Raw genomic sequence first — 21,797 nt, 5'->3', positions numbered from 1 at the left:
TTTATACAAGTCTAAGCAAATTAATATATAGAGAAAAAAAATTCTTTTTCATAAAATCAGATCAATTATCGTCATTATAAGCGATTTTTATTTTCTCTGGCCAACAGGTGACCATTTACAATAAAAAGTTCAACTTTGTTAGTAATAAAAATCCGGTATACATAATATATATATATATCGTAGTAACAAAATTCTGGAAACTGAAGTAAAACGCTAACACTGAAAGAGATTCGTTATATTAATTTTCTTTTTGAAATATTTAATGTACATTCAATAACAGCATTTATGAAAACCTAAATTTGCAATAATCGCTTATCCACTAAATTACCATTCCGAATTTTATAAGAAATTCATATTATTTAGACACACCTCGTGACACAGCCCTCCTTATAAATTATTTGAAAAAAAAGCTAATTGTACGCGAACACAGAAGACTTTTCACACTAGTGATTTTTTTCACTTGAAAAAAAAATAATGAACAATTTTTCTCTTATTAGTGAATTTTTTTTGTCTTTTTCACTTTTTGAGAAAAAATTTTCTATTATCAACTTACTTTCAATTTCTCAATAATTGCCATTAATGAAAAATATATGTGAATTTTCTTCCGAATCGCTTCTTTAAACAAAAATTTATATTAATTTAATGACAAAGTAATAAATGCAACTTTGTTCCTGAGTCTGGAATGTTAAAACCCTTTGACTCTAAAAAAACACGATTTATTCAAATAACAAAAAAATTAAGTAATTTTTTTTTAAAATAATAATTCATTTATTTGAATCGCGACTTTTTTCTAAAAATTTTACATTAAATATATTAAATATATCAAACAACAGCAATGGCAATATATACCTAAACATTAAAAAGCATTGTATTTAAATTTTTCTTATCGTGTCCCTAATCATTAAAGGAAGCAAATTTATTTTTTTTCTAAAATTAAAATTGACAATAATAAATGTTAACAAAAATTTTGATGTGGACATTAATTTATTTTGTACAATTTCATTAAAACTAGTATAGAAAAAAAAAATGGGGAAAATCATAAAAATTTTTTTTAAATAAAGTATAACAACTTTTGTTACAATAAAAAAAAGAAAGAAAAATTAATCTATAAAGTTCATTTGACTTATAAATCATGACAAAAAAAAAAATTCTAAAAAAATTGATTCAATTGTGCACGATACGTTAATTTGTTATTAGAATAATAATTAAAAGAATTAGCCAAAAGAGGAATCGAAGCTGTTTCGAAACTTTTCAATATCGATTTTTTTTTGTTATTCGTCTTTTTTTTATCGAGAAAATAAGAAAAAAAAAGAAATGCGTTTTGATTGCAAACAATGGAACATAATGCGCATTCTTTTCATTAATGATGCCCGTTTACGATTTAATCGAAGCTCTTATTTAATTCTCGATGAATAGTGGTTTTTTATGTCCTCATGTCTATGATACAAATGAAGTAAAAAAAAAAAAAAAAGACAGACTCTCGATTAATTGATCTTTTAAAACCACTTGAACGCGATTTATATTATAATTATAACGCATATTGTCATTGCAATTATGCAATTTGACTATGAATTAATATGTGATGTCAATATTTTTTTTTTTTTTTTTGGTAATTACATCTCAAGAGTCCTCTCGATGACAGAATTAATGACAAGGCAGGAGTAACTGCCAAGTTGCCACTAACTAAAAAGTTGTTCAGTGGCTCTTTCCAAATCCCAATTATATGATGATAATGCGACTCTTGCATCGTGTTCTTCAATGCCCATATCAGTTAATCGCCTTATTTTATCGTCTAATTCAGGCATTGTGGCTGGACCTGATATTTAAATACATTAATTATTCGATCAAAATAATTTACAAAAAAAAAAAAATGTTAATTAAAAATTATTTTTGAATAGAAAAGGGAATTAAATTTAAAGAAAAATAACAAACCGCCAGCGTAGACGGACGTCCAATGTTTTGCAGTTTGTCGAAACATCTCAGGATGTTCTTTATATTGTTTAGCTACTACAGCATCCTGAGGATCATCAGGTTCTGCTGACGATAATAATGCTTGCAATGATAAAAGAACTGTTCGCAGGGTCATAGCGGCTGCCCTAAAAATTTAGGAAAAAAAAAATATTTATCATTAAAAATCACTAAAAAAAATTTTTTCTATTCATTATAATAAATTTAATTAATAAACATACCATTGATCCTTTAATATATCCAAACAAATAGCTCCAGTAACAGAAGAAATATTTGGATGCCATATTTTTGTTATAAATCGTACCTATAATAAATTTTTTTTTCTCAGTAAATAAAGAATATAAAAATTTATCAAAAAATACTTACTTTAGGTGGATTAAATGGATAAGTCTCAGGTACTTTAATTTCGAGAACAAAATTTCCTCCCTCGTATGGTGTATCTGGAGGTCCAGCAATTTCTCCCTTTAATTCAGTAAAACTATCATTAACCAATTCTACTTTAATGGCGCATCTTGCTACCTGAAAAATAAAATTAAAAATTAATTAGATATATTTTTTTAACTCAATAATTAATTTAAAATTTCAAAATTCTCTGAAGTTATTAGAATATTAATACAAATGGCAATAGTCATTTATTTTTAAATTTCTTTATTTTAGCGATTATTTTGTCGCTATGTGATAATTAAAATTTTGTAATATTCAAAACTGATAATAATAAACGTTACCAATCAAGCAAGCAAAATATTTCACAATATATCAAGATAATAGATTCATTGGTTCCTACCAATGAAAGAATTGAAAACCTTGATGAGTAAATAATACCCCACCTAACCCTTGACATTAGAGTTTTAGATAACAGAACATTCGAGTGAGATATTTGTAAGATTATTTTGAAATTTCTTGTGCGAATAATATGTGAAAGAGTTTTTCTTAAACCAAAGTAAACAAAATAAATGAATAACCTGAAAGATTGTAAGTGTAAAATGGAGTCTAATTCACAAGAAGATAACACACATGGTAAGCAATTTAATTCGTTACAATAATTTAAAAAAAAAATCTATAATAATTTTGTTATGTTTTTTTAACTGAATTAAACACACTAATTAACTTTTATGGATTAAGAAAATATCATTTTATGATTGAAACATAACAACTATGATTTTGTAAATTCAAAATTTATTAATTTTATATTTCTAAGCGTTAGAGTCTATTTTAAATATATATATATATTAAATATTGCCGAGATCAATGACATTCAAACGTCACAAAGCACTTGTTATTTATCAAAACAATGTTCAAGGTACATTCTTTATTTTTAAAATTGATGCGTCATTTAACAAATTTGGCAGCTTAAATTGAGAAATATAATTATAAAATTCATGAATTTCATTTAATATAAATGATCAAAACATTTTGTAAATTATCCAAAAGACGTCAATCCTTTGTCTTACACATGTGATTTATAGGTTATAGTTAAAAAAAAACATATATATGTATATACAATGATTTAGTTGTTTTTCTTATTTCAAAATGACAAAATTACAAATTCTCAAATATTAACGAAAATAAATTGACAGTTGATTGTGTTTCAAGAGAAAAAATGATTAACTAAATAGTTAAAATTGACTGTTTTAAAAAATTAATTAAAAAAAATCAAAAGAGATAATTAATAATATCCTTTTTGTCTATTTTTATTAAAAATATAAATATATTTAATCAAGCTACTGAAAAAATATTGCAAGAGTAATATATAAATGACGATAAATAATTTTCCTTTTGATGTAATTGCGTAACTATATTATAAAACCCAGTTTGAGGTTAAAAAAATATGAAATAAAAAAGGAAAACTTTTTTCAAATCAAAGATTATAATAAATAATTCTTACTTCTTCGCTCTTTATAACCTCTTTGAATTCCCGTTTGAGTCGCTGTGCTGCAATGTTCGCCATAGTTTTAAAATCAGTTAGGTCAACACACTGTCATCATCATTCACATGGACTTGAATATGTAAAGCATAATTTGTTTCCCCTTTTGTTTTCTTTTTTTTTCAAAGATAGTTTTTCTTGTGTTCTAAAATTTTCAGACTTTTAACTTGGAACTCGCGGGAAGTTACAGAGAATCCTCACTAATATAACGTTTACTTATCGTTTTGTCGAATGCTGTAACCTCTTTTTTTATAAGAAAAATCACACAGCCTCACGCACAGGCAGATCTAATTCGACGTCAATCAGGACCGGCGCCACATCGATGAAAAAAAATCGACTGTCATAGCGCTCTCACTGACATTTATCCGTTGACTTCACCTTTTGCAATGGGCTCCAATTTTTTTGAGTCTGTGGTCACGCGTGTTGAAAACACGACACAACCCCTTTAAAATTCTTTATTTATTTCCTTGAATTACGATGAGAAAGGATACGTTAACTCCACTTTCTTTAGATACTAACGATTCTAACCTCGTGGTGTAAAAGTTACGCAAATTTCTTTCAAATAAACACAGAAAAACAACATGTTTAAATATAAAAATGTTAAGAATGATCACTCAATGACGTGATTAGAAGTTTACAAAATGGCGATTTTTTTCAAGAGGCTTTCTTCAGAAAAAATTATCTTTAAAAAAGTGAATATTTTGTAGATTTTACAATTTATTTCCCAAAACTGTCAATCGTGAAATATTTTCCGTTTTCAATAAGCGGCGAACACTTTCAAATCAGTGACAAGTTTTTTTGGCGCTCAATTTAAAAAAAAGTCTAAAAAAATGTCCAAATGGGATTATTATTATTATTACATTGATTAAATTGATTTAATTTAATCGAAATAAAGAAACAGGTGTTTTCACTAATTAATTTAGTGATTAATTTTTAAATTTGAGATTTAATTTCAAATTTCAGTTGACAGTTACGTAAAGTTTGTAACTTTGCGTATTTTACGCAAGAACTTCCGCGATGTAGCGGCACATTTTGTAAACAATTGTTTTGACTTTTGTTTTTAAACAAACAAAAAAATCAAATAACAATTCAATTTGAATAGAAATTTCAAAATTATCATATTTTTACTCAATTGATTCAAAAAAAGCAAATCATTTCAATTATTTGATTGAAAATTCCCGCTCAGTAAAAATCCGGCATATTATAGGTTATATTCTATAAACAATTGTGTGAAACATGTTAATTTTTGACTTAATGTGATAAAAATTGACGAAATAATTCTATAATTTGAATTTCTAATTTAAAAAAGTGTTACTATATGCATTTCTGATAAATATTTCGTTTTAAAAATGTGATTTACAAGTGAAATACGTTTAAAAAAAAAAAGAGTTAAATGATTGTCTTCCCGCAATTAGAATCTGCGCATGGTCCAAAAGGCGGAGTTTTGGAAAAATGTCATTTCCGGCAAAATTTACAGATTCTGATTGGTTGATTAATTGCGCTTGCGGCATTTTCATCATCATGCTTGCCGTTTTTCAGTGATGCCCGTCTCACAAGCAGTGCGTGCCAAGAGTTTGTTACGTGCAAACTTGGAGAGTTCTCGTGGAAACTTGTTACAAAGCAGAATGCCGAATATTAAAGTATTCAGCGGAACATCGCACCCCGAATTGGCTCAACGAATTGTTGACAGACTTGGAATTGACATCGGCAAAGTTGTCACAAAGAAATTCAGCAACCTCGAAACATGGTAATGGTCGCTTTTATATTATAATAACATTTCCGTTCTAAATTCAGAAATTTTATTTTAACATCAATGTTTGTTTGATCGAAAATTCAATAATCTGAATTGTGCACGTGGTATCAATAATCATGCAAATTTATATAGTTAAGTTTCCCAAATGATTAGAAAGAATTGTGTTATACCGACGCTTGAGATTTAATCACGTGTAGCGTCTTGAAAAAATAATAAATCGAAGCCGGAATATAATATATATATTTATTAATTAAAAACTATGTTAAAATTGATATTAATTTAATTTTAAGGTTAGAATTATTTTTTAATCTTTTTATAAAAAAGCATATCAAGACTGATTCTTTTTTTTTTTATTGTGTCTTTGTTATCAAGATCTTTCTGCTCCAAAAATATTGATTTGAATTTTTAATTTTCTCAAGGCAATAGATTTGAATTTTTTTTTTCCACATAAATCATTTGTTTTATTATATTTTATATTACTGGTATTACGTAGTGTTACATCGACTTATTTTTCATTAAACTTAATTTAAAATGATTATATTAGAAGACTTCTTTCTAGCATCAATTTAAAGTAGGATGTTAAAAAAAATATTAAGAACACTTGTAATATATGAATTAAGTGATTGACTAATTTTAATAAACACTTGAATAATTAATGAAATGGAAAAAAAATAGTTTTGAAAAAAATACATTTTTAAAAAAAAAACTAATTATTTTTAAAAAATATGTAATTATATTTTTATTTTACAATTTTTTATTTTACTATTATATATTTGTATAAGTAAACGATTCTTATCTCTAGACTTAATTATCTTTTATAGTCAGTATTTCCAGAAAAATTTTACCTCCATTTTCCAGCAGTGAAACAATATAAAAAAAGTTTTTAAAATATTTTTTTCATTTAAAATTGTTTTTTAATGAGTTTTTTTTTAATTCATGAGTAATAAAATAAGAATGTTTATTGAAAAAATTTTTTTTATATGGTCTTAGATTAAATGACTCAAAATTATAGAAAGTTAGCTTAATAAATTCGTGACCTTGTCATGTGTCGAAGATAATGCTGGGCAAGATTTTTCTCACAGGGGAACTGCTTTTTAAAATTAAGGATAATTTGTGCGTGTCTAAAACTTGATTTCACGGTCAGCATATAAGTATACAATATTGATGGGAGAAAAATTCTTTTTTTTTTTTTTATTCAAATATTTTATTTTCGATACATATATTTTTAACAAGTAATTTTTTTTCAAAACTGATAATTTTTAATAATTAATTTTTCTCTTGTCAATTGTTAGGAAAATATAAACTTTAAAAATAGTTTATTATTGTTTTAGCTTTTTAATATACTTATTTAAACATTGTGTGAAATCTTGTTTGGTTTATCTTATCGATCACTGATACTATTCATTGTGAGAAATTCGGATTCAAATATTTTAAAGAAAAGATAATTTGTTTGTAATTTATTACCTCCACATAGTAATTTAATAGTTTTTCTTTTTAAATTTTTTTTTTTGTATTTTAATTTGAGTATAGTATTTATTTTATTTTTTAGGCAATTACTTTTATTTTATAAAATATATTTGTTTAATTAATAAATATTAAACAATTGAGAAATTATAAGAATTAAGGGGTAAAATTAATTAAATTAAAAAATAATTCATATTTGGATATAATAAAATGAATGAAAAATAATTGTTTAATGTTTTTCAGCGTGGAAATCGGAGAATCCGTGCGAGGAGAAGATGTTTACATTGTGCAGAGCGGTAGCGGAGAAGTAAATGACAATCTGATGGAACTGCTAATAATGATTAACGCTTGTAAAATTGCATCTGCATCTCGTGTAACTGCGGTCATTCCATGTTTTCCTTATGCTAGACAGGACAAAAAGGACAAGGTAAAGATTCCCCGTTAATAATTTTAATTAAAAAAAAAATAAACAATAATTTAGAAATAATAATGATAATAATTAATCAATGATTCGTATTTAGTAAATTCACATATGCGACAATCTAGATTCTTGAGTAAATATTTAATTTCCCCAGGATATAGGAAAGTTTTGGTGTGCAATTTTTTTTTTTACACTATAATAAATTTTCTCAAACGTAGTTTCATTTTTTCACTTAGATTATTTTTTTTCTATTTTATGTTCTTTTGTGCTAGTTTATTTTTTATTGTTTTCATAATGTATTATTATATTTCAATGTAATTTTATATTTGCACTATTTTTTAAATAGTTTTTTTTAAAAAATGTAAATTCTTTTTTTTAAAAGCATTTGTAAATAGCAATTTGTTTTTACACATTTTCCATTAGTTTAATGAAATTTTCATATATTATCTTATTGATATGATAATTGACAAATTTTGTTGTATTTTAATCATATTATTTTGATGAATTCGATTTCATTTTTTTGTATGAATTTATTTTTTTCGAATGATTACTTTTGATTAATTTTCATTATTATGATTACATTTCGATGTATTTTTTTTCTTTTCTTGAGATTTAAATAGAATGATGATAAATTGAGTATCAAACAAATAGGATAGATCGAAAGTAACGTCCAAATTCTATTTATAATTTATTGATTACTCAATGATGATATATTTGAATTATATATGTTTCTTTGGTGAATTACGCAATAATTTAGTGTGTTTTCTATAATTTTTTTTGTTTACTTGTCTTTTTGTGTAATTATTAAAAAAAAATATTAAATAATTGAATGTTTTAGGAGAGCGACAAAAATTGACTAATTTCTTTTTTCTAAATGACTAATTATTATTTATGTTAAACAATAGTGTAAATTAATTGAAGTCTATAGTCTTAATTTCGAAATTTTTCTTTTTTGTCTGTTAAAATAATTTACAAAGTTGAGGTTTTGTAGACATTCCGAGAGAGAGAGAGAAAGAGAAGATATAGTTTTATGGAAAAAAAAATTTTGCTGATTTAGGCAAAAAATAAAGTATTTGTATGATATCTTCACAGGGAGGTGACGAAGGGGACAAGTCAGATTCATCAAAGAGTCGTATTGTCATGAGAACTCACGAGTGGAAATTCAGGGTAACTTATGGTGCTCTTTTTCCTACTCTTATTAAAGAACAAGAAAATAATTTTCAAAAAAAAAAAAAGAATCTTTTCTCGCAGCTTTTGCATCCACGTATAATGGGATAAATTTTTAAAATCTTCATTATGGCACTTGCGATTTTTTTCAAAACTCATTAAAAACATTAAATGCTCGATCTCATTTTTTCACACATTTCGTTTTCAAAAGGATTGTATTGAAAACTATAAATATGCAGTTTTAAATCATATATTAATATTGGAATTGGTTTAATTTGATTGCGGTAATGAGAAAACACAATTCATCATTGGGTTATGTTTTTTTTTTTTTTTTTTTTTTTAAGAATGAAAGGTTTGTCGCATTTTGTTAGGTTGAAATAAAATTTGTATTAACTTTTTTTTTAAGAAAAGAAAAAAAGGTGTTGTATATTGCAAGCGTAATTATTGGCGGATTGCATGTAAATTCCAGGCATCGGACTGTTTACAGGGTTATCAAATTAAGATAACCCTGACCAAAGATTATTGCAAAATCATATTGCAAATGATAACAGCCCTGGGGGGTATTTTGATTTATTGAAAAACAATCTTGAGAAAGATTTTGTTTTGAAGAAATTGTTTTTCTTTTTATTGGATTTTTTTTGCAGGCAATTTAAAAAGTAAAATACATTTAGAAAAAATTATGCATGAAATACTGGGATTTTTTTTTCTGGTGATATATGTAATTTTTATGAAGAATGACCAGTTTTTTCTTAAAATTTTACCCCCTTTTTCTGAAAATGATACTTTTTTCACCCTTAAATTAAAATCGTTCTCCAATTATTCGATTTCATTATTTAAATAAAAATTTTAAATATTTGAAAATATTTGAAATTTTTAATTTGAAACGAATATTATAAAAATTCAATGTCAGATTATGAAAGCATTTGTTAAAACTAAGAAAGCATGATTTGATCAAGATTCTGACTATAGATGGGTATTTTCAGGAATTTGTGACCGACCTATCGACAGTGAGTATGAAGAGTAAAATCAAAAATTTTTTCGAGTGACTCGTTTTGCAATGATAAAAGTTTCAATTGAGCATTAGATATAATATTTCTTTAATTTTTTTCTTCGTAATTCGTTCCGCAATTATTATCTTCGTAGGACTAACAAAAATATCATAGAAAACCTCTTTTTCAAAAAAAAAAAAAAAAAAAATTACAGAAAAAAAAATTTGGTACCCTTATTGAGTGAATGGAATCTTCTTTTTTTTGTACAAACACATATTGTCATTTGTATGAGAGGGCAAAATATTAATATAATAGCACTATGTGTACATATTTTTATACTTTAGCCTGGGTTTACATTATATGTTCGCTGGGTACTAATTTATTATGTGACGTGAGTTATACTATTGTATAAGTGCACTAATCTTCCAAGTAGACTTAATCGTCGGTAGTGGTGCTTTTAAGTAAAAAAAAAAGGATATTAGAAAAACAAAATTTTCCTGTTTTTAAAAAAAAATTTCTCAATACAAAAAATAGCACTTCTCTTGACGATTTTTGACAAACAAAAGCCTTAACATTATAATCAGCTTCTTGTATATCGTTGCAGATAATATTTTAGGTCGTAGAATGCTAAAAAACAACTAAAAAATTGGAATATTTAGAATCGTTATACACAGTGCATTTCTGTATTTCTTTTCACTAGCAGCGAATCGTATAATGAGAAATGATTATAATTTCTTTTTATTAAAGGCTAATTTTAATTAAAAATTGATTTTTAAATTATTTTTACAATTGTATATTTTTTCGTCACTTTCTCGAGTATTTTTACAATTTTTATGCCTGAAATAATATTTGAGTGAAAGATTTTCTTGAACGAAAAAAATTGGAATGTTTGCATTGATTTTTTCACTCATTATACGACTCTAGCGGAATGGATTTAACATTTTGAGAAAGTAGTAAACTAACTCTTTTTTCAATTTTGCTATTTTTTTTTATATATATAATATCCTACTGCTGTACAATATATATATAGTTTGATGAGTAATTAACAATCCAGAATGCACTGTGTTTTGTTTTTTCTGCATAATTTTTTTTTTTCTTAAAATATATTCTATTATAAAAGCTTCACTCACAGTTTTTCATCGAGTCTTAACTGGGGTGCATTTGCAACGAGATTTTCTCCTAATTTTTTTTTCTTTTTATTAATACGAACGTTGCTCACATTTTTTTTTTCCAAAAACACTTTGGCCATTGTATTTATATTTTGTCCCCTCTAAAATGAAAAATTTTTAAAAAAATCTTTTTTCTAGACAAAAAAAATTGACTAATTAGAATTAAAAATATTTAAAACAAAATTTTTCCTAAAAACTGCTTTGCAATTAAGCGAAAGTGGTAAATTTCTAATAACTAACAGTGTTTTTTATTGATCCTTTTTTTTGTGTGTCCTTTTGTTAGAAAAAAGAAGAGGCACTTTGAAAAAAAAAAATAAAATAACCGGACATTTTTGAAATTGCAGGAAATTCCCAGTTGCAAATGGACTTCAGGATTTTTTTTAGTCGAATATTCATAGGGAAATATTGATAGTTTAATCTATTTTGCAGAGTCGCGCTCCAATTTCTGCCAAACTTGTCGCTAATATGCTCTCGGTGGCTGGAGCGGATCACATCATTACAATGGACTTACACGCGAGCCAAATTCAAGGCTTCTTTGACATTCCAGTGGATAATTTATTTGCCGAACCTGCTGTTCTTAAATGGATAAAGGAAAATATTGTTGAATGGCGAAACAGCATTATCGTTTCACCTGACGCTGGCGGAGCTAAGAGGTAAACGTATTTTTTTTATCTTAAAGAAAAAAAAAGAATTATATTTTACGTCTTATTTTCAACAAAAAAATAGAGTGAAATATTAATATTTATCCTTTCTTGGAAAATTAATATTCTTAATAGAAAAATTTTTTTTTTTATTGTATTCATTTTATTACATTTTTTTTTAACATTTGATGTTTTTTTTTATTTTAGAGTGACGTCTATCGCTGACAGGCTAAATGTTGAATTTGCCTTGATTCACAAGGAGAGAAAAAAGGCAAATGAGGTGGCAAGTATGGTTTTAGTTGGTGATGTCAAAGATAGAATAGCAATTCTTGTTGACGATATGGCCGATACTTGTGGAACAATTTGTCATGCTGCTGAAAAATTATTGGAAGCTGGTGCAACGAAAGTTTATGCCATTTTGACACATGGAATATTCAGTGGTCCTGCCATTAATAGAATCAACAATGCATGTTTTGAAGCTGTTGTTGTCACTAATACCATTCCACAAGATGCTCACATGAAAGATTGCCCCAAAATCCAGGTATGAAATTTCCATTTTTAAATTTAAATAGTAAAAAAAAAATTTACTTATTTTCTGTTATATTTAATATAAAAAATAATTTTATTACTTTAATTTATTGAGGGATGGGGTTTTGTTGATTTTTGACAAAAGGACATGAAGCAAACACTGACTAACAAATTTTTTTTCTACCTATTTTAAACTTTACAGTTTAAAAAAATTTGTCCCTTAATTTTCATCTATTTTTTTTTTGCAAATTCGTTCTATTACGCGATAAAATTGAATTTTCAATTTTTTAAAACGAAATTTGCAAAAATTAACATTTTTGGTTTTTAAAACGAATTTTCATATTGAGAATTTTTTTTTTTCGATAATTTTCTCCCAATTTTTAGCAAATATTATTTAGAAATTGAGACTGTCGATGAGGTGACGATTACAAAATAATAATGACATAAAAGAAAATACCGAATTTTTAATTAGAAAAGAATTAAAAAAATGTTAATTTAATTTTTATTTTATCTTTTATTATTCTTTGATTAAATTTGTATTTTGTTTTAAATTAAAATTAAATGTTAAAAAAAAAGTAAATTTTGAAAAATATTTTTTTAATTCAATTTTAAAAGTTAATTAATCTCGGAAAATATTTTCTAGTGCATCGATGTCTCGATGATGTTTGCTGAAGCAGTAAGGAGGACGCACAACGGCGAATCAGTGTCGTATTTGTTCTCGAATGTACCATATTAAATTCTTTTTTTTTTCCCTTTTTTTATAAAGTTTCATTTGATATGAAACTATTATTATTATTATTAAAATAAGAACATAAGCGTCCTTTTTAGTTGCCAACAATTTGTTAGAAATTTTTTTTTTGGGAATAACGGAACTTAAAATTACAGCGATAAATTGTATGTTTGGAAAAAAGGGATTTACAGTTTCGTTTCTCAAAAAAAAATCTAGCAAATTTTGTTATCGTTATCTCCTAATCACCAAAGGCAAATTTCTTTTTTGTGCTAATCTCTTTCTCTTCGAACGAGTTGTTTAATTCATGTGTCATCATCGTGTCAAATAGTAAGAGGTTTTTTTTTTTTTTGTTTTTTTTTCTTTGCGAATTGTACACGTAGGGTTGTCCTATAGTTGATTTTTATTGCACCATCTTTCTATCACCGGAAATAGAATCGGAGACTTTTAAAGTTCTCCCGTCGTCCGGATAACGGAAGCTTACTGCAAAAAATTGTATGGTTTTTGAAAGCCACCTTTTTGAAATCTGTACAAAATTTTTATATTTACTATTTTTCGCACTGGTTTGTGAAAAAATATATATATTTTTCTCTTTTTTTTTTTTTGTAAAACAATTGATAGATTTTATATATATACACTTAATTTTTTTTTTGTAAAAGGGAAATTAATTTTTTTTATCAGATTTTTTTTTTGATTAATTAGATATTTTTCTCAGACAAAAATTGTTTACATTTTTGTTTTGATTAAAAAAAAAATACGAAAATAATACTCGTCATTTTAAAATGAAAAAATTTATTGTATAGTTATCTTCATAACAAACTTGATATTAAAAATTTATACAGAAAATAATTTTTATCGTACACGATATTTTACAATATTATAAACGGTAATATTTTGCCGTATAGTTTTTTGAATTGTTCGGGAAAAAGAAAAGAAATTTGCGATTTTAAATCTCTATACACTTCGTTATCTATAATATACACTTTCGTTATCTGAAGGATGAATGTACAAATAAATACTGTTATTAGTATTTTAATTTAAGGATTTAAACTGGTAATTCAAATGATATAGATATATATATATATATATAATATAATATAATTAAAACATTAGAAAGCTGACATTAAATTAACTTTGTTGATTTTGAATTAGACAATGAAACTCATTTTTAATAATTTAGTGTTTTCTTATTATTTTTGCATAATAACCAAACTTTTTTTTTTATTTCATTGAATAAAAGTTTTTTAATTATAAATTTATTATTACAATTACAATATTTTATTATATTATAGTACAATTATTATATATTATAATTAACTGTTATAATTGTTATTAAAAAAAAGGGCCACTTTCAAAGAGAAGTGACGGTAAGTATACAATTTCAAATTAGGGTATTAAGTTTTATTAATTGCTCTGTAGTTGAAAAACAAAAATACTCATATACAATATATTAAGTGTTAATTTTCCAATTAACTTGTTCATGCAGACAAAGACTTGAAAAAAAAACTGTACATTAAAATATCTTAACAATGCATAATTGATTATATATATATATAATAAAAAAAAATATAAAAAATTGTATAACAAAAATTGTAAATAATTTTAAATCCGAGACAATGGAAATCTTTTTCTATTGAATTTTTATGCCTCGAACAAAATTCTTATACATTGCTTTTTTTTACCGACAAAACAAGTATGTATTATTATCAATTTTATGCACTATTTTTTGATGACAAAAAAAAGAAACAAAATCGTATGTACGAGTTTTGAATCTCAATAAAAAATATTGTATTATAATTAGAAAAAAATAACTCTTTTAATTGATTGAAAAGTCTCCATATTTTATTATAGTTTACAATACATTGTTTTTCATTTATATTGTTTTAATTTAGGATTTTTACTTTTTTTTTGTCTACAAAATTGTGAAAGCATTTTTTTAAATTTATTTCATTTTTGGTACAATTGGTTTTTTAAAAAAAGAAAATGTTTGGTTTTACACAAATATTGAAAGCGTAACTTTTTCTGTTTTAAAAATGCGAAAAATTTTATCCTATTTACTATATTTTATTAAAAAAACTACATATATGGGCACCATGGTTGTAAAATTTTATTGTAAAACAGTAAGAAGCAAAATTTTCTATTAAATTAACAAAAGTAAAATTTGCGCAAACTTTGTTTAAAAAAAAAAATTAATTAAAATTATTTATTTAGTAAATGTGCGTTGCAAATATAATTAATAATATTCGTAGTAGCCAATACAGATACAATTAATAATTCAGGGTGGTCACTGACATTGTACTTCAATGTAAACAAACAGCTTGGGATGCAGGTATAAAAGTAATAAAATTTCCCATAGTCATTTCGTTAATTTTAAAATACTTTTAAATTATTTAATTTCAAAATAATATTTTATATATATATATATATATATAATTATATATAGATATAATTTAAAAAAATAATATAATATTATTTCGAAATTGAAAATTATAATTTCAAAATATTTGAAAAGTGTTGAAGCGATTTGGGATTTTATTACCTTCATACCTGCATCCCGAGTCCTTTGTTTAGATTAGAAGGACAAAGAACGTACCATAAGGTAAAGGTAATAAAATTCCAAAGATAATTAAATAATTTGCAAATCTTGCATAGACCTGTCTCGACTCGTTCAACGTGAGTGTAAATTTTGTAATTTTAAAAGAAAGACTTACAAAACTTTATAGAAATATTTTATTTTTTAATTTAAATTTCGCGAGTGTTCAAAATTCTAAAAATCGCGTGTGTGTTTCCAGCAGATACATCAATTGGACGCTAAGGTTAGATATATTTTTTTTTATTTAAAGTATTTAGTGGCCACCCTGAATAATATAATATTTTAGTCATTTTTCAATTTTATTTATTAATTTCATAAAATTTAAATTGAATTTTTTTTTTAATTAATAAAAATTCTAATTTTTCGCTGGAGTAAAAAATTATATGCTTATTTAAATAAATAAATATAATCATTAAACTATTATAAATCAATGTACAAATATTTACAAATTTGATCCCTTTAAGAAATTTAATTTCGAGCCAAATTTGTATAATTTAAAGCTTTTTGAAAATATCACATTTTTTTTATTAATAATTTACCTTGTCATGAATTTTTTTTCTTAAAAAGGGTAATTTATCAATTGGTCAAGTAAAAAGAAATCAATTCTTTTTTTTTTTTGACCATAAATTATCGAGGAATTATTAAAATTGTAAAAAAATTTTTAATTCATTCTAAACAGACCATTAGGAAAGTATTCACGTTTTCTTTGTTCCTGATGGTAATGTTATATCAAAAACAATCGGCGGATTGCTGGGTAAATAATTTAAATCACATGTTGAGGCATTAATATAAATTATCTTTCCATCTGTTGATATTCCATATCCTAAATTTGAAAAAAAAAAATTAATTAGTTCTTTTTGCCAATTTTTATTTTTAATTAATTTGTAGAACTTAGATGGAAAATGCTTTTTTAATATTTCATTTTTTTTATACAAGACAAAATTATTAAAGATTATTTTTGCCTTTATCCCAATTATTTAAATATTTAAATAAAAATATTTTTTTCAGATTTCATTACCCTCATGGATGTGGCCAAAGACGTGGTATTTTGGTTTAACTCTATTTTGGACTGTTGTTAATAATTCAACACAACCGGCTCTTACACCGCTACAACAAAGATCACCGTGGCCAACAGGTGGTGTGTGAGTTACTAAAATATCCGTGTCAACTGGAATCATTTCCCATTTTGAGAGACATTGTTCACCACGAGGTACATTGAATGCCCATTTGCAAAATTCTGGTTGCCTGTTGAATAATTATAGAAGAAAAAGAAGAATTAATGCAGAAGCTTAAAAATTGAAGAAAAAAATAGAAGATATGTACCAAGGCGATCCATAAATTTTAATTCCATCTATAATGACTTCCTCATCTTCTAGGTAAGTACAATTTGTTAAATGTTCCTTAACATTACGTGTTTGTATAGCTTCAGCTAAAACATCCTTCGACATTCCCAATGTGGGTATACTGTCTAAAATACTGGTTCCCGTGTGTTTATGACGATCACCACTTGTTTGAGTTGAAAAAGGATGAGTGAACGTTGAATCGAAACTTAATTCATGATTTCCCGCTATCACTAGTTTATGCTTGTGAGGCAAATTTCCTGAACAGAAAAAAAACAAATTTTAAGAATCAATTTAAATTATATTATTTAATTAAAAAAAAACCCACCAATCCAATTATTGAATTCAATAACTTCATCGAGACTGCCACATTTTGTAAAATCACCGGCGTGAATAAAAATATCACCCGCGGGAATATCAAATTTAATAAATGGAGTAAGTGAATGAGTATCACTCATACAAACAACCCTTAGCTGTAAAAATAATCGTTTTATTAAAACTAAAAATATTTCTATTTTAAAAATTAAAATAGAAAAAAAAATCATGTACCTTATCATTCGGTGCTTCTGTATTTGGAGTTTTTGCATTAATTTTAATAACTTTTTGTTTTTGTGATATTTCGTCCCAAGCTGCAGTGGGATTTTCAGAAAGCGGATGAACCGTAAGATTCATCTTAACCTCAAAATTTTCAATATTTCATTACAATATTTTTTAATTTTAAAATTGTAAAACAAGTATCACTACTAACATAATTAATTTTAATAGTAGAAAACATTTTTCATTTAATTAACCACTGATTTGACAAATTTTTTGACTGATTTTAAAAAAATTTGTTTTTACATAAATTTAATTTATAATCCTGCGAATAAAAATAATTTTCAATTAAAAAACAATAAAATTAAAAATTTATAGTAAATAGTTTAGATTTATAGTAAAAAAAAGAATACGAAATAGAAAAAAGACAAGTTTATAACCTATAAAAGAGAGCGGGTGTAGAAATCAAGAATCTTGTATGAAAGTAATTTGTCCTTTTCTCCATACTTTTATCACAAATTGTTAATTTTTTTAAATATTATTAAATAAGTGTAAGATATTTAAAATCCCTTATATACATACTCTTTAAGCTACAAGCAAATATTTTGGGCAAACAACTCCGACTTTTATGACATGTTATCGCAATAACAACCAAATTTAAATTGCCCACCTTTGTGTATTCACATACCTGCAGATTTATTATTGTTAAATATTTTTTATTTTTAAAAAAAAAGATGTCAATAATATTCTAATCCCATTGAAACTCTCCAATCAATTGTTTATTAATTTTTTAAATTGTTTAATTTCAAATTTTTGAAAAAATAAGCACATACTGTATTATTTATTGTATTCAAAATGAAATTATAAGACAAAATTTATTTAAATTTGCAATTTAGAATACAATATTTATAATGAAAATTTAAAAACACCGGATATTTTTTAAAATTTGTAATTACTGTTTTATTGACCGAGTTGATAACTATTCTGTTTTATCGATTATTGTCATTTACAGTTACATTAGTGTTTTACGTGTATACGTGTCTCCCACCTTTCTAATTTTACATGAATTGTACTTTAACCCCAAGATTTTATAAAAATCATTTTATAATTCTGTTCAGTCAGAATTAGTTGACATTTACTTGTTTGTTGTAATAATAAGTTGACTCTTATCTGAGTTTTGTCTATTTTATCTTTATCTCTAATTTAATTCAACATGTTGCTCCAAAAGGTAAATAGAATTATTTTTTTATATTTTGAATAATTTTATAAAGTTTATGAAAATAGAAATTGAAATAATTTATTGAGTATTATGTGCAATGTCATGATTATTAGATTATAAACACATTTAACGAGGGATAATTTTTTTATTTACTCCAAAAAAGTTCATGTCTATTTGTCCTTTTATTTATATAATTTTCTGATAACAAAATTTATATATAGTAATTTTTTTTATATAATTCACATTGTTTATTTTTAACAATTAAATATTTTTACAGGTATTTAGTGTATCTGCTCGTCGATCTGTTAGATTATTCTCAGCAAGTGCCTCTTCTTCCAATGGATTTAGCTTTCGTGAGTTGAAAATTTATTTTTAATTTTAATATTGTTTCGCATGAAAAAATTATAATTATTGTTTATTTTTTCTAAATTCTTAATTAATCGTAAAAGATAATTATTTTTTGTTTTTTATTATAAAAATATTTCTGTATAATTTATCTGATTTGTGAAATTGATATAAAAATAGTTTGTATTTATAATTGTTTATCGAAAAAAGGAAAAGTACAGAAATTTTAAATAGACGAGACAACAAATATAATTATAAGCTCAAAGTACATTTGTTCAGAAAATGATAAAAAGATAATATGAATATGATATGAGACACATAAAAGAAGTTACGAAATTTTCTTCTTTTTCTAACGGTTTTTTTGTTTATAAATTTACAGACAGAATTTATTATTTTTATTTTTTTGTATATACGATAGAAAATATTTATTTTACAGAATATTTTTAAAAAATTGAATTTCGTTAATTATGAAATAAATTTTTTTTATACAGAATTGACGGACACACAACGTGAAATGCAAGAATTGACGAGAAAATTTGCCAGAGAAGAGATAATTCCAAAAGCCGCTCATTATGATCAAACTGGTGAATATCCATGGGATTTGGTGAAAAAAGCGTGGTCACTTGGTTTAATGAATGGACATATTCCTCAACATTGCGGTAAGAATAATTATTTTTGTATTTAAATAATAACAAATTTCACAAATAATTATTTATTCCTTGTAAAATTATTTTTTTCAGGTGGGTTGGAAAGCAATGTTTTTGATGGTTGCATTGTTGCTGAAGAATTATCCTATGGTTGTGCAGGAATACAAACAGCGATTGAAGGATCTGGCCTTGGGGTAAGAAAAAATTATTTATTTTACTTTTTCTATATAGAATTTAAACGATTTTATTGCAAAACTAAATTACATAATTATTTGATTTTTAATTAAAAATTTTTTTTTTTTCAGCAAACACCAGTTATTCATTTTGGTAATAAGGAGCAACAGAAAAAATATTTGGGAAGATTGATTGAAGAGCCTCTTGTAGCTGTGAGTTAATTTTTATTTGTTTTGGGAAAAAAAAAATTAATGATTTAATTTAAAATATTTAATTAAATTATTTAAAATCAGGCTTATTGTGTCACTGAACCTGGAGCCGGTTCAGATGTTGCGGGTGTTAAAACAAAGGCGGAGAAAAAGGGCAAAGAATGGGTTCTAAATGGCACTAAAATGTGGATTACAAATGGAGGAGTAGCAGACTGGTACTTTATTTTTTTTATTTATTCAAACAAATTTTTATTTATCTTAATTTTTTTTATTTTTAAGATATATTTATAATTTAATTATTTTTAAATCAGGTAATTGTCGTAATAAAAAAAATGAAAGAATTGCAGTGGTAATTAAAAAAAAATTATTGTAGGTATTTTGTCCTGGCGAGAACGAATCCTGATCCAAAAGCACCAGCTGGAAAAGCCTTCACAGGATTTATTGTAGAACGTGCGTTTGCTGGTGTCACACCAGGACGAAAGGTAATTTTTTATTTTTTAAATTCTTTTAAAATTGTTTTTAAATACAAACTATTTTTTTTACAGGAAAAGAATATGGGTCAAAGGGCTTCGGACACACGTATGGTTACGTTCGAGGATGTTCGTGTACCAGAAGAAAATGTCCTTATTGGAGAAGGAGCCGGTTTCAAAATTGCCATGGGAACTTTTGATCTGACTCGACCTCCAGTGAGTCAAAAATATTTTTACTAATTTAATTATCTTTCGTATTTTATTTATTTTATTCATTATTTCTTTTCAATTATAATATTTTTTTTTCATTTTTTATTAATAGGTTTTGAATTTTTTTTTTATTAACTATTAATAATTTGATCGAATATTTTAGAAAATGATTAAAAATTATAAAAATCATTAATTAAATTTTTGTTGCTCGCAGGTAGCGGCTGGAGCAGTTGGATTAGCTCAACGTGCACTCGACGAGGCGACAAAATACGCTATGGAGCGCAAAGCATTTGGTCAAGCAATATTTGATTTCCAAGCTGTTGCCTTCATGTTAGCTGATATGTCAATTGGAGTTGAAACAGCGAGACTTGCAATGCACAGATCTGCTTGGGCAAGTGACAATAAAGATCCAAGATCAACAATTTTGGCGAGTGTTGCAAAATGTTATGCAGGTGATGTTGCGAACAAATGTGCCACTGATGCTGTACAGGTAGGAAACAAATTTTTATTCATTTTCTTCGCGGTACTTTTTATTCTTTTTCTTTGTTTTCTTTTTTTTTATAATTCTTTGAAATTTTACTTTAAAAAAAAAAATTATTCTTATTTCTTTGAAATTAAGATTAATTATTTATATTTAATCACAGATATTTGGTGGGGCTGGATTTAACAGTGAATATCCTGTAGAAAAATTAATGCGTGACGCTAAGATTTACCAGATTTACGAGGGAACTGCACAAATTCAAAGACTGATTATTTCACGTCAACTTTACAAAGAGGCTAAAAACTCTGTTCGATAAAAAAAGTATAGGAATTTTTGTAAAATATTATATTAAGATGAAATAATTCTTTTTTCAAATTCTACGTTTTGAACAAAAAGTTTATTCGTAAAAATATTTTTATACGAGAAAATAGGTTTATGAAATTTATATAGATAAAGAAATTTAATTAATTTTAATTAAACGAAAGTAATTTTTTTATTTGCACATTTTCAGAAATTTTTAGAAAAATAATTTTTATTAACAGATTATTATATTTACATTAACAAAGATGAAATACTTTGATATTTGTATTTAATAAATATATTTTTACAGTCAGAATAATTCTTTTATTTCAATTTTTCGGAAAAAATATTAAATATCAAAATGTGGGTCAAAGAAAATTGCCGATTAAAATCACGGGATTATTTTAGAAAAAAATTTTTGGTCTTATCTCGAAAAGTGTTTGCGCCCTGAACAGCTGTAACATTGCGATAAATTTCCTTTAATATATATATATATATATATATATGTATATCTTAAATAGATC

The 21,797-nt window shown here is 25.1% G+C and overlaps 4 protein-coding genes across 7 annotated transcripts; 2 read left to right on the top strand and 2 right to left on the bottom strand.

The window, feature by feature from the left end:
• Nucleotides 1-65: 65 nt before the first annotated feature.
• LOC127282884 (ubiquitin-conjugating enzyme E2-22 kDa) lies at nucleotides 66-4,633 on the bottom strand. The gene is made up of 5 exons (XM_051307448.1): nucleotides 3,854-4,633; nucleotides 2,335-2,487; nucleotides 2,190-2,272; nucleotides 1,933-2,096; nucleotides 66-1,816 (listed from the first exon to the last, which is right to left on the bottom strand). Exons 1-5 carry the CDS (start codon nucleotides 3,914-3,916, stop codon nucleotides 1,680-1,682), a joined length of 600 nt encoding a protein of 199 aa, XP_051163405.1. The 5' UTR covers nucleotides 3,917-4,633; the 3' UTR covers nucleotides 66-1,679.
• Nucleotides 2,790-13,944, top strand: LOC127282881 (ribose-phosphate pyrophosphokinase 1). Of its 2 annotated transcripts, XM_051307443.1 has the most exons (7): nucleotides 2,790-2,985; nucleotides 5,432-5,639; nucleotides 7,353-7,536; nucleotides 8,623-8,697; nucleotides 11,285-11,508; nucleotides 11,704-12,037; nucleotides 12,668-13,944. In XM_051307443.1, exons 1-7 carry the CDS (start codon nucleotides 2,922-2,924, stop codon nucleotides 12,758-12,760), a joined length of 1,182 nt encoding a protein of 393 aa, XP_051163400.1. In that variant the 5' UTR covers nucleotides 2,790-2,921; the 3' UTR covers nucleotides 12,761-13,944. The 2 variants fall into 2 exon arrangements, with proteins under 2 accessions (XP_051163400.1, XP_051163401.1); XM_051307444.1 differs by lacking the exon at nucleotides 8,623-8,697 and having other exon boundaries at nucleotides 2,796-2,985.
• A 1,786-nt stretch (nucleotides 13,945-15,730) lies between these two features.
• LOC127282873 (metallophosphoesterase MPPED2) lies at nucleotides 15,731-18,008 on the bottom strand. 2 transcript variants are annotated; one of them, XM_051307431.1, is made up of 6 exons: nucleotides 17,659-18,008; nucleotides 17,234-17,543; nucleotides 17,013-17,157; nucleotides 16,668-16,944; nucleotides 16,363-16,589; nucleotides 15,731-16,167 (listed from the first exon to the last, which is right to left on the bottom strand). In XM_051307431.1, exons 2-6 carry the CDS (start codon nucleotides 17,354-17,356, stop codon nucleotides 16,040-16,042), a joined length of 900 nt encoding a protein of 299 aa, XP_051163388.1. In that variant the 5' UTR covers nucleotides 17,357-17,543; nucleotides 17,659-18,008; the 3' UTR covers nucleotides 15,731-16,039. The 2 variants fall into 2 exon arrangements, with proteins under 2 accessions (XP_051163388.1, XP_051163389.1); XM_051307432.1 differs by having other exon boundaries at nucleotides 17,801-18,008.
• LOC127282872 (probable medium-chain specific acyl-CoA dehydrogenase, mitochondrial) lies at nucleotides 16,569-21,592 on the top strand. Of its 2 annotated transcripts, none has more exons than XM_051307430.1 (10): nucleotides 16,569-16,720; nucleotides 18,715-18,790; nucleotides 19,274-19,441; nucleotides 19,523-19,623; nucleotides 19,735-19,815; nucleotides 19,897-20,027; nucleotides 20,186-20,294; nucleotides 20,358-20,498; nucleotides 20,707-20,982; nucleotides 21,137-21,592. In XM_051307430.1, exons 3-10 carry the CDS (start codon nucleotides 19,297-19,299, stop codon nucleotides 21,287-21,289), a joined length of 1,137 nt encoding a protein of 378 aa, XP_051163387.1. In that variant the 5' UTR covers nucleotides 16,569-16,720; nucleotides 18,715-18,790; nucleotides 19,274-19,296; the 3' UTR covers nucleotides 21,290-21,592. The 2 variants fall into 2 exon arrangements, with proteins under 2 accessions (XP_051163387.1, XP_051163385.1); XM_051307428.1 differs by lacking the exon at nucleotides 16,569-16,720 and adding an exon at nucleotides 18,280-18,446.
• Nucleotides 21,593-21,797: the final 205 nt, after the last annotated feature.

Source organism: Leptopilina boulardi, unplaced genomic scaffold, assembly GCF_019393585.1.
Source record: "Leptopilina boulardi isolate dan_hultmark-lab unplaced genomic scaffold, ZJU_Lbou_2.1 LbouV2_302, whole genome shotgun sequence".
NCBI classification, from domain to species: Eukaryota; Metazoa; Arthropoda; class Insecta; order Hymenoptera; family Figitidae; genus Leptopilina; species Leptopilina boulardi.
The sequence above is the reverse complement of the archived record's forward strand: the minus strand, read 5'-3'. Positions and strand labels throughout refer to the sequence as shown.